Raw genomic sequence first — 12,716 nt, forward strand, 5'->3', positions numbered from 1 at the left:
GGCAACATGAAGAGAAGTTTTTCAACTATACTCGGATGTCTGTTAATAGGTTAGTATGTGAGAGGGAGTCTCTCCTTCTTCTTCTCTCTTTTTGCTGCTTCCCTCTATATCTCTTTTTTCCCCATCTCTCTTTTTCCTCTCTCTCTGTTTTCACCTATATCTACCCCCGAATCATTCCTGAAGCTCCCCACGCCCCCCTTTTGCTTGCCACTTACGTGTGTTGTGTTTTTTTTTAGTTTTGACGAATTACTTGGGCTGCTCTTTTCACGTTTGGAGCGTCAGAACACCACCTTCCGGAACAGTGTTGTGCCTGCTGAAAGATTGCTTGTTACATTACGGTAAGTGTGATATATTTTGTGAAAAGTCATGTATTTTTTTTCTCCATAGTTAGCAATACAGTGAATGCAGACAGATATGATGGCAAAGTTGACTTCAAAAAAAAGTTTTTATTTTTTTTTTATTTTGTTGCATGTAACAAGAACAAAGGAACAAAATACAGAAAAATTAGGTCAAAAAAGACAACTTAGGTCAACGTGGCAATACAGTGGCAAGTGTACTATAGATCCAAAAAATTTGGTGAACTCTCCAGATCAAGTGGTGTTGAAGAGCCTGAGGGTGTATGATCCACGGTGTTGGGATATAGCCATGGCACAAGCGGGGATGGAGTTCTATGTGACGGTCCACTTGGGGGCCTATATTGTGGATAGGGTGGAGGTATTTTTGGGGAAAATGCACTAGATTGTGATGGTGGTGGTGGTGGTCTGCTGGAGGGGGGGAAATGGGAAGAAGTGGAGACATCCGGTGTTCTAGTCTGGGGGGGGATTACAGAGGGAATTGGGGAAGGAATAGGATATGGGATTTGGGATCTAGGGGTCTCATGGATGCTCCGATATTGGTCAAAACTTGACGGATAAGGGTTTGTTGGAATGGCAGAATGACTGGGTGTGAAATGAGGGGACAATGGAGTGTCTTGCGGTAACTGTCGTGGTACAGAGAACGAATGTATGCAGTTTTGTACCGCCATTCTCATGTCGAAATACCTTTCAGACGGGACCTCTTTGAGAAGAGGCACCAAGCTATGAGCAAATAGTGTGTGAGGACATTTATGTGCATCTAGTTGCTGGCTGATGCCTGACATAATGTCCACTAAGTGCTTTGTCTGCTCGTCTTCCGCCTCAGCAGTTGCCCTGCTGACTCTCCTCCTGTGGGATGTAGAGCCTCGACTTTGAGGCCTGGTGGAAGGCGTGGAAACGTCAGTTTCCTCAAACTCCTGTTCTGGTTCTTGAGCGGATCCTGACTCATCCAAACTCTGTGACTCGTTAGGAATATTTGAACTACTATTCGAACATGCAAATGCGACGCCTTCTTCCTCATCAACTTGAGCTGCATGCTCCTCCTCCTCCCCTTCCTCCTGCACATTCTCCACCTCCTCCCAACTTGCTTGTGTGCTGCAATGACAAACATGAAACAACTTTTCATCATCCGCTCCAATATATAATTTGAATGATAGGTGGGGATTGGAAGGTGAGGGGGTTGGGGGTGGGGTGAAGAGGGAGGGGGAAGGAAGGATGGGTTAATAGTGAAAGAGAATTTGACAATAAACTTACTTCCGCATTTCTAGAACCGGTAGCAGAAAATCCAGACATCTGGCAAAGGCATAGGGACGCTTAGGGGGGGCACCGGATCCACTTCTCGCCTCACGTTCTAGTCTCTTGTACCTTTGCAGGGTATCCTTGAGGCTACGCCATCTTGTTCGTATTAGTAATTCTGTAAGAGAAAAACATGACTAATAATAACTTTCTGTTTTTTATTTCAGGTACCTTGGAACTGGTAATTCTTTTGCAAGCCTGCATTACGAGTTCAAATTGGGGAAATCTACTGTGAGCACAATTGTTCGTGATACCTGTATTGCCATCTGGGAGGTCCTAAGAGATGTGGTGATGAGAAAACCAACCAAAGAGGAGTGGATCTCTGTAGCTGATCTTTTTTGGCAACGCTGCAACTTCCCTAATTGTGTCGGTGCTATAGATGGCAAGCACATTAGGATTGTGAGACCAGTTGGTAGCGGCACCAAATATTTCAATTACAAAAAATATTTTTCTTTGGTTTTGCTGGCAGTGGCGGATGCAAACTACTCATTCATCTACATAGATGTTGGTTCATATGGGAGCAGTTCCGACTCCAGTATTTTTTCCCACTCCAGTTTTGGAAAAATGCTGCGTGAAAAAAGCCTGGACCTCCCACATGAAAGACCACTGCCTGGAACATCTCAGCAAAGCCTCCCATTTGTTTTTGTTGGTGATGAGGCTTTTGCACTTTCGGAACACCTGCTTCGCCCGTATGCTAATCGCTCACTGACTGTTGAAAAGAGAGTGTTTAACTACAGGCTCACAAGAGCGCGCAGAGTTGTGGAGTGCAGTTTTGGTATTCTGGCAAATAAGTGGCGCTTTCTACACACGCCACTGACTCTAACCACGGATAACGCCATAATTGCCGTCAAAGCTGCCTGTGTACTCCACAACTTTGTAAGATCGCGAGATGGATACCTCTTCGAGGACTCCCTGATGGATGATATGGAAGGCGCAGAGTGGATCCACACCAGGGGAAACTACAGAGGGGCCAACATCAGGGAGAATTTCACTGACTACTTTATGAGTCCTGCTGGTCAAGTGCCATGGCAGCTTGATTCCATACAATAAAGAGTATTAATTAATTTTTACTGTACTGTGTTTCAATAAACTATTGTTCAAATGTTCAACATTGCGTAATGCATTTCTTTTCGTCTGTGGTTACATACTGAGCATGCATTGTCTTCCACAGGGCCCCCCATAGATCCCCATTTAAAACTTGGCCCCCCCATAGATCCCCATTTAAAACTTGGCCCCCCCCCATAGATCCCCTTAAAACATGGCCCCCCCACATAGATCCCCATTTAAAACTTGGCCCCCCCCAAAGATCCCCTTAAAACTTGGCCCCCCCATAGATCCCCTTAAAACATGGCCCCCCCACATAGATCCCCATTTAAAACTTGGCCCCCCCCCAAAGATCCCCTTAAAACTTGGCCCCCCCCATAGACCCCCTTAAAACATGGCCCCCCCACATAGATCCCCATTTAAAACTTGGCCCCCCATAGATCCCCATTTAAAACTTGGCCCCCCCATAGATCCCCATTTAAAACTTGGCCCCCCCACATAGATCCCCATTTAAAACATGGCCCCCCCATAGGAGAATATATACACATACCTTTCTTTTTGCGCTCTTGAGTTGTGAATCCACTCCAGTCCTCATACAGGCTTGCACAAATTTCTTCCCACCCTCTTTTCTTCATAGCGTTGTTTTTGTACTCTGCAGTACGGCTGTCCCATATATATGGCCTGGAACGGACAAGCCTGATCAGCTCCTCATTGTCGATCCCAACACGTTTGGGTGCCATGTTTGTTGATGAAGATGTTTGTGGATGTCACATGCAGGCTCGGGACAGGAAATAGGGGGGTGTAGCTGTCGGGACAAACTATACACATATTCGCACATATCTGAACTGTACATGCGAGTTCAGAGCGATTTACATTGATGTCTATGGAGACTAAATTCGCAACGCAGCACTGTAAACTCGCACAAGACCCTTTTTTTCATCGCATCACATTCGCATCTAGATCGCAACACATAGATGTGAACGACCGTCACGAATGCAATGTATTTTTTAAGTGCATGCGATTGGAGACTTTTTAGAACGCAACGCATTCGCAGTACAAGCGCATCAGTGTGAACCGGCACTAAAGCAGAAACACCGACCCATGTCTTCTCCTAGTAAAATCACCTCCCCCACTACACTGAAACTTTAGCTAGGCACACATTTATACCTTTGATCGCCCCTGATGTTAACCCCTTCCCAGCCAGTGTCATTAATACAGTAATTTAGCTTTTTAAGTGTCAGCTAGGTGTCCAATTTTGTTTGCCGCTATATCGCAATCCCGCTATAAGTCGCTGATCGCCACCATTACTAGTAAAAAAAAAAATATATATACAGTAAACCGCCCTCCATTGCGGGGGTTACGTTCCGGACCCAGCCGCGAAAAGTGAAAATATGCGAAATAGAAAAACCCTATTAAAATGCATTGTAGGCATGTTTTTTTTACTGTCACTGTACGTGTAAAAGCATTTTAAGGTCTTTAAACACACTTTTAAAACAATAGAAACTCATTTAAACACATAAAAGATACTGAGAGACATAGCAAGAGCTATGGAAAACACAAAATTATTTAATTTTTAATGATTTATATAGTAAAATAACATTACAAAAAAAAACGCAATATACCGGGACCGCAAAAACTGAACCGCGATGGAGCGGGGGTTTACTGTATCCCACAGTTTGTAGACGCTGTGCCCTTTGTGCAAACCAATCAATGTATGCTTATTGGGATTTTTTTTACTAGAAATATGTAGCAGAATACATATTGGCCTAAATTGATGAAGAAATTCGATTTTTTAAATTTTTTTTTTTACTGAATAGGTTTGATAGCAGAAAGTAAAAAATATATATATTTTTTTCAAAATTGTCGGTCATTCTTTGTTTATAGCATAAAAAATGAAAACCGCAGAAGTGATCAAATACCACCAAAAAAAAAAAAAAAAGCTCTATTTGTGGGAAAAAAAGGAGACACATTTTATTTGGGCACAGTGTTGCATGACTGTGCAATTGTCAGTTAAAGTAACGCAGTGCTGTATCCCAAAAATTGGCCTGGTCAGGAAGGGGGGTAAACCTTCCGGAGGTGAAGTTGTTAATTAAGGCTTTTGTAAGCAAAAATTGGCATACATTTTCACCTTACATATCTTTAAAGATCTCCCTCTGCTGAACACATGTATAGTCCCCTTGCTGTAATAGAACGTGGTAATTTCGTCCCCTAAAATATTTGGGAAGGTCTTCAAAGACGTAACTCCCAGTGCATTAATCCTAAGAGCTATGGTAGAATGCTGTATATTTCACCTTAAAGTAAAACTAAAGGCAAAACTTTTCCTGGTGCCTCCATGGCAGCATACGTGTAATAGCAGCCCCACCTTCTTCCGCCCACAGGACCAGTGCATAGCTATAAAATGTTAACACTCACACAACAGCCCATTCCCTTTTTGTCCTCACGGAACCCACAGCCAGTGTGAAGAGAAGAAACCCTTACCTGCCACCTTTGGTGGTTTTCCCCACAGGTTAAGCCTCTCCTGTAGCGCAGTCCCTGACCTTGGGACACTTAATGCTCTGACAAGGCAGGGAACCCCTTCTGCGGATCTTTTGGGGTGACAAATTGGTTGCTAACTAGTCCCACATACAGCAGTGCAGCCAGGGCGATGTTTCTCAGAAAAGCTATCCAAATCTGGAGCCTGCCTCCCAGAAGTGAGTGGATCTATTTAACTGTGACACCGCATTTCCAAGAAGTATGTTTTCTCATTTTTGGAAATTTCTCTGTGAATGGCATCATACGTTGTGTGTTACATCTCCTCTTGGATGGGCTGCAGCTTCACCATATTCCAGTATGCATTCTGTGGAAGAGAAAGCTAAGTGTCCACATTTAAGGGAATGATGCAATATGCTGAACAAGTGAAGTGGATGGAGCTCACATGGGGGCCATCTTTTGTTTGGGCAAGTACACCCCCAGTGGTCATCTTGGAGTTAGGCAAGACTACCTGGAAGCCATCTTGGAAGTGGGCAAAGTGAGAAGTTTGTCAGGAGTGGGAGGCAGGCAGAAGAGTTGAGGAACATGGGGTTAAAGACCCAGCAGCTTCCAGATAGGGTGTTCGCATGATAGGACTGCATGCCAGCACGCCCATAACCGCAAACCCTGCATCAAGGGACATTTTCTGCTGCCTAGCGAATAGATATGTCCATTCTCATGTCTCAGTGTGGCATTATAATTGACTAAATGTCAGTATTCCAGCTGCCCTGATGAGCTCGCTGCATAACAAAGATTTCCCACGGTTCCTGTAGGTAAGGATCATCAGACCAGGTAGGTATTTTGCTGCTAAAAGAGTGCATTCAGGTGCTATCTGACCTCTCTCTTGGCTAAGGAGTCCAGACTGACCCACTGACAATGAATAAGCACAAGGTGTGAAACGTGTCTGCTGTCCAGTTTGTCTTGTGTTCCTGTCTGATGTTGTACCTTTGATTTGAAGAATAAAACTCAAGTTTCCAAGTTCCTGGGTCTGGAAGTGCCACTCTCTTTTCTACTTACATCCACTGACAGGAATAGGCATGGGAGGAGCACCAGAAATCCAGTCCAAGGTTGAGAAATTCCTCTTCCATAGCGCTAACACTATGGCCTAAAGAGTGCGTCAGGAATGCCTTAAAAGGGCACAGAAGCTTTGACCATTAAGGAATTGCTGTGAATTCTGGGTGAAGCTGCATTTACAAAATAATTTGTCAAGGTTGCCTTAAAGCGGGTGATGGAAGATCTTCCACCTCACTATTTATAGCTGCAAAGGATTGCTATGAGCCTGGAAGAAATTGGCTTTTCAAGATAAACAGTGTGCCAAGATTGCCTTAAAGGGCACAGAAGCTCTCCTGCCCACTATTCATAGCAGCAAAGGATTGCTGTGGTCCTGGGTGAAGTTACCGTATCCAAGTTATTGAGAATACCTCAAGCTTCATTCCGATACTGTTGCTACCAACTGCTTAAAGCCTCCCTCAGCAGAACGCAGGCCAACTGCTGGAAAGTAAGAACAGAGAGGAAAAGCTGGTTCTTTGTGTTCAGACTAAGACTTTGCCCCTGCTGGCCATTTTCTTTAAGGTAGGTAAGTTTGCCATTAATGGAGAAGAACCAGAGGAGCCAGGTAAGAAACCAGAGCAGGCTCTAGATAAGAAAGTTGCTACAGCATTTCCTCAGTCGGAAGAAGTAGCCTGCATGGCCTTCCAGGGACAAGTTCTTTTTGGGACAGTCCAGGTCAACAGCATTAGCGATGCGGCTGAAGTTAAACACTTGTCATTACTACTGGAAGAAGGCTAGAGTACAGATTGCAAGGTCTTTTTCACCTTTTAATTGTTAATAAGCGTCTTTTCTTCATTTGTGGTCTCTGTTCTCTGAAGGTTTTCTGGGTCAAGGTGCTTCTGCCCCAATTGTGGTGGCAAACAGTTCACTATCCAAGAGCCCATGGTGGCATTATCTGGTATGCATCTTGAAGCTTTAAGGGGCTGGGTTCGGATGCTAGTTTTCTATAGAAAACAACAAAATTAGCATTGCCTCCCTTTGTCTGGGACACTTTCTGGCTTAGTGGGCATGGAAGATAATTTATGTTCTCATCTGGTGGTGAGCTCGGGCGTGTTTGGGGTCCTGGTCCCAGCCTGCCCACCTGGCCCCGCTGGGAGGGCTGGCGCCACTGGCCACTTGCGGTGGGGCATTTCCAGGACCACAGCACCATGGGCCGGGGGCATCACGCTGCCTGTGGTTGGCAGTGTCAGCTTCCTGATGGGGTTGGGTGGGTGGATTGGGGCTGGTGCCCTGGGCGTGCCTGGGCCAATCTTTAGTCCCATACCTTAAGCAATTTCTGTGCCTTGCTTTTGGACCCATGCACTACCATTCTGGGATCCTACCCCTTGTCTATTGGTCAGCACCTCATGTATTAGGATGCTGGACCCAGTACAAGCCTCATTGCCTTTCTAAAATATACTCATAGAGAGATCCTTAGATGGGGAAAAATTGGTGGTCCTCTGGCTGGATGCTTCTGTGACTTTCAGTACTTTCTTCCCTCGTTTGTCTCGAATGTTCGCAATGGAAAGCATTTTGGTGTTCCAGGCTGATCCAGGCTGATGCAGTACGCCAACCTAAAGGGGGTGCCGGACAGTTGCTGCAAGGGATCTACTGGATCAGATACCTCTGTTTCTAAGGAATGTGTTTTGCCATCCAGCTTCAAGCTACCTTTGACAGATTGATAATTGAGGCTCAAATTTTGAGACCGGCATCATGAAATCTAGGAATCCCTTGATGCTAAGCAGGGAGGTCTACTTCTTCCTGTTAAATCAATAGCTGGACATGTGGTGATTGCTTATCTTGGTGTAAGCCTCAGAACTTTCCCCACAAAAGTTTCTTCGCTGGACAAGTCCTCCCCTGTGGCCTAAGTCAGCATTTGGCTCTTATTATTGCTGCCCATGTGACTTTGTGGGATCTTAAGTAGTTCACTCGTAACCTTCACTTGAAGAGGTGACTGTTCAAGACTGGTGACGTTGTCTGGCATGGAACCTTTCACAGGTTTAACATAAGACAAGGTTGTTAGAACCCAGTTCTCTTTCTTACTCCAGTTAGTTTCTGTCTCCTCAAACAGGACATTCTTATTCAGTTCTTTGATCTGCATCTAGCTCACCCAAAGGAAGTTTCCGTCTTTTGATTGGATGTGGTCATGTTGGAAAGTTTATCTGTCAGCCTTTACTTTCCTCTTATATTTTAAGATGGATCCTGTACTAATGCTCCGTCTTTCTATCTCCATCATGGCAAGTTAACTCAGCAGACCATCAATCAACTCCATGGTCTAGGGTTCAGGTTCCATCCTGTTCTGACAAGATGCACTCTACTAAATGTATGAGTGCATCCTGAGCATTTGGCTGCAGACTACAGTTTGTCAGATCGGCAAGGCTACCACCTAGGCTTCTAGCCTCACTTCACTTTCCCTGTGTTCTACCAGGGCCTTGGGTGATTGTAGCCAGATTAACACACTTGCGGAGGGAGCATTTGGGTGTTATCCATTGTCCTTTTTCTATCTGCAGTGTAATTTTTGGGGCAGGATTTGGGGGCATGTCCCTTTCGAAGGTGTACACGCCAGGGGCCTGTCCTGGGGATTTGCATGTTGATGCGGATGGGGAGGGTATCACGGATGGTGCTCAATTGTATTTCTACCAGGCAGACATTCACCCTTATCCAAAGCCAGCTTCTGGTATAAGAAATATTGAGGAAGCTCTTCAAGCTGCAGGAAGTTCACAGCCTTGCTGTTGTCATGGAATCAGGAGTATGGGTGTTTGTTTGCCTATCCCATTGTGAGATTGCTTTGTCCGACTTGGGTGAAGGGATGGATTAGAGCAGACACTGTGAGCCAGGCCTTCTTGTCCAACATCAGTGCCTGACCTCACAAATGCACTTCTGGAAGAATGGTTAAACATTCCCATAGACACACATTCCTAAACCTTGTGGACAGCCTTCCCAGAACAAGTGAAGCAGGTATAGCTGCAAAGGGTGGGCCAACTCAATATTGAACCCTACGGACTAAGACTGGGATGCCATCAAAGTTCATGTGCGTGTAAAGGCAGGCGTCACAATACTTTTGACAATATAGTGTATGCCTTGTGCTGTACTCCAAAAAAAGGATTTTACAGGTAGGTTGAAAATCCTGTTTTCTTAATCATACAGTACAGGACACAGAATCCCAAGTCTTAACCATTGAACCTCTAAAGGCGTTCTAACTGAATGGTGTGCAACACAGAAAACAAAGACTTACAAGTCCATGTACAACAGGTCAAAATAAGGCCTTGAAAGAGAGCAGCTTAAAGCACCTTATGCCCAAAACTGGCATGAGATAAGGCCTGAACATTTGTTGGTAGAAATGAACAAACAGAAGACCAGCTGGCAGCCTTGCAAATCAGTAAAAAATAAGCTTGATGCATTAAAGCCCACAAAGCACTAACAGATCTGGTGGACTGATCCTTAACAGGGAAGGGGGATACCCTATCCTTCTAAGTGTAGGCTCAAATCATGACCTGTCTAATCCACCTTGAAAAGATGGAGCAAGAAGCAGGGAGCCCTGTAGGAGGAGCAAAGAGGTAATCCAATTGCCGGAAGGAAGCTGTGGGAGAGAGACTCGAACAGTGCAATCATTTAGCGCAGGACATAAGGAGGGAAAAACAATGTCCTGGTTAGGCTTGAAGGAGGAAACAACCTTGAGGAGAAAGGAAAACAACATCCTTATCCCTGTGTAACATTAGGAAAGACTCTTTACAGAATAAGACTGCTAACTCAGAAACCCGTCTTGCAGAGTCAATAGCAATAAGGAAGGCCACCTTGAGAGTGAGATCAGATAAAAGTTTATTCCTGATGGGTTGAAAAGATAGTCTCTGGAGGGCCAATAGAACCAGTGAGTGACACCCAAACCAATCTATTAACCTTCTATGATGAAGTGAGCTGCCACCTAGATAAAGGAAAGCCTGTGGATGTGGTGTATCTGGACCTTGCAAAGGCCTTTGACACCGTTCCCCACAAACGCTTACTGTTCAAACTAAGGAAGGTAGGTATGGACCATAAGGTGAGTACCTGGATAGAGAACTGGCTCCAGGGGAGGTTGCAAAGGGTGGTGATTAATGGGGAATACTCAGATTGGGCGGGTGTGGAAAGTGGGGTCCCCCAGGGTTCTGTCCTGGGGCCAATCCTGTTTAATTTATTCATAAATGATCTAGAGGAGGGGATATCAAGTAAAATCTCAGTATTTGCGGATGATACTAAACTAAGCATGCCAATATCTTCTATGCAGGATGTGGAAACCTTACAAGCGGACCTGAACAAAATAATGGGGTGGGCAACTACATGGCAGATGAGGTTTAATGTTGAAAAATGTAAAGTAATGCACTTGGGTGCCAGAAACCAGAAAGCAAGCTACTCCCAAGGGGGGGAACCTCTGGGTGAGTCTAGGATGGAAAAGGACCTGGGGGTACTGGTAGACAACAGGCTTGGCAGTGGCATGCAATGCCAAGCCGCTGCAAGCAAAGCCAACAGAATACTGGGATGTATAAAAAAGGGAATTCACTCCAGAAATAAAGAGATTATTATCCCACTCTACAAGACTCTGGTCCGGCCACATCTGGAGTATGCTGTCCAGTTCTGGGCACCGGTCCTCAGGAAGGATGTGCTGGAACTGGAGAAAGTCTAGAGAAGGGCAACAAAAATAATTAGGGGAATGGAGGACATCAGCTATGAGGAATGACTACAAGCACTGAACTTATTCTCTCTGGAGAAGAGACGATTGAGGGGGGATATGATATCAATGTACAAATACTGTACTGGCAACCCTAGCATATGGAAAAACCTATTCAGAGAAAGGAAATACAATAAGACACGTGGCCACTCACTTAAACTAGAGGAAAGGCGGTGTAACCTTAAAATACGCAGGGGGTTCTTCACTGTAAGAGCAGTAAGGATGTGGAATTCTCTTCCGCAAACCGTCGTATCAGCAGGGAGCATCGATAGTTTCAAAAAACTATTAGATGGGCACCTTAAAGACCAAAACGTACAGGGGTATACAATGTACGGTTAACAACAAACACACACACACACACGCATCATAGGTTGAACTGGATGGACTGATGTCTTTTTTCAACCTCAGTAACTATGTAACTATGTAACTACACCAAAATTTCAATACGGAGTGAGAGGCAAGCAGTCTTTGAATAAGATCGGTATGACAAAAACGCGTAGGGTGAGTCAGGTGGCACTACTGCACTACTGCACACAGGAAGTTATGTAATGACCTTTGTATCCTGCTGTCCATTATAGGAGCTGTTTGTTTTAAACTTAAATGTAAGTTACTACTTTTAAGGAAATAACTACTTTGAAATTACTACACCATAAGGACCCCTTTTTGCATGAATCTTTATATGGAGGAAAAAATGCGGTTCTAAAGGGCCACACACACCCCACTAAAGAAAGGGTATCTGGATATACAGTGGAACAAATGAGGAGGAGGAGGACGCAAGAGGAGCCCACCGTGTATAGCCCAGCAAATAGGTGAAGGTGAAATTTGACCTAGTAAGAGAGGTCAAACATAGAGGTAAGCGCATTAGTTGAGAGGTTGTGGCAATCACCAAAGCACCAGCACTTTTCTGATTACGGATTATTATGGACTTATAAATTGTATATACATGTTGCACTTTTAGGACTTTTTCAGTTTATGCGATTACACTGCAATATTGAGATTTTGCATTTTTTCACATTACACATTGTGTTTAACATTTATTTGCACTGTTTTAGAGCATACCTAGGAACCGGGGTTTACATTTATGATATTGATTAAAATTTTGTGTATTCACCAGTATTATTTATAAAGGACACTAAGGAGGAAAGTTTCAGACTTTGGTTGCACTTGTTTTTGGTAATAATATGGATTCACTTATAAAGTGCATATACATGTTGCATTTTTAGGGATTGTTTTTTGTTTATGCGATTATATTGCGATATTGTGATTTCGCAATCACGCCATTCAGTTGCGATTTTTCTTTTTTTTTCTCAGTACATATATGCGTTTCACATTTATAATCACTGTATTAGCGTTTACCTAGGAACCAGTGTTTAATTTTATGATATTGATGTTTATATATGACCCACTTACTATTTACCAAGGATACCAAGGAGGAAGACTTTAGACTTTGTTTGCACCTTACAACAAAATTCTTTTACTGACACTACTAAGGGCATTAGGTGCAACAACACACACTCTCAGTCTTTAAATAAGGATAGTCAGAGCTGAGATTTGCCCCTTGATGGTGCTTAAGGTCAAAACGCCAATCCATACTAAACTGCAGGAAGGAAAGAAATCCTATGGAGTACTTCCTAGCATGGAATTACCTAGTCCCATGCTATTCAAAGTAAGCCTTCCAAGTGCAAGAGTTTACTTTTTTGAGAAGCCGAGTTCCCATTTTTAGAAGAGATTACCAAAGCCTAGAGGGCTCTAGCTCTCAGGATCAGGGTTTCAACAGCCTGGCC

At 44.1% G+C, this 12,716-nt stretch overlaps 1 protein-coding gene across 1 annotated transcript; it reads left to right on the forward strand.

Moving 5' to 3' along the window:
* Positions 1-1,940: 1,940 nt before the first annotated feature.
* Positions 1,941-6,989, forward strand: LOC309550649 (uncharacterized protein; the record flags this gene model as incomplete). The annotated part of the gene is made up of 2 exons (XM_082250986.1): positions 1,941-2,525; positions 6,774-6,989. The coding sequence occupies 2 exons, from the start codon at positions 1,941-1,943 to the stop codon at positions 6,987-6,989; spliced, it is 801 nt and encodes a 266-aa protein (XP_082107112.1).
* Between the last annotated feature and the right edge of the window lie 5,727 nt (positions 6,990-12,716).

This window comes from Pelophylax lessonae (genome assembly GCF_965119305.1).
Source record: "Pelophylax lessonae genome assembly, chromosome: 3".
Lineage (NCBI taxonomy): Eukaryota > Metazoa > Chordata > Amphibia > Anura > Ranidae > Pelophylax > Pelophylax lessonae.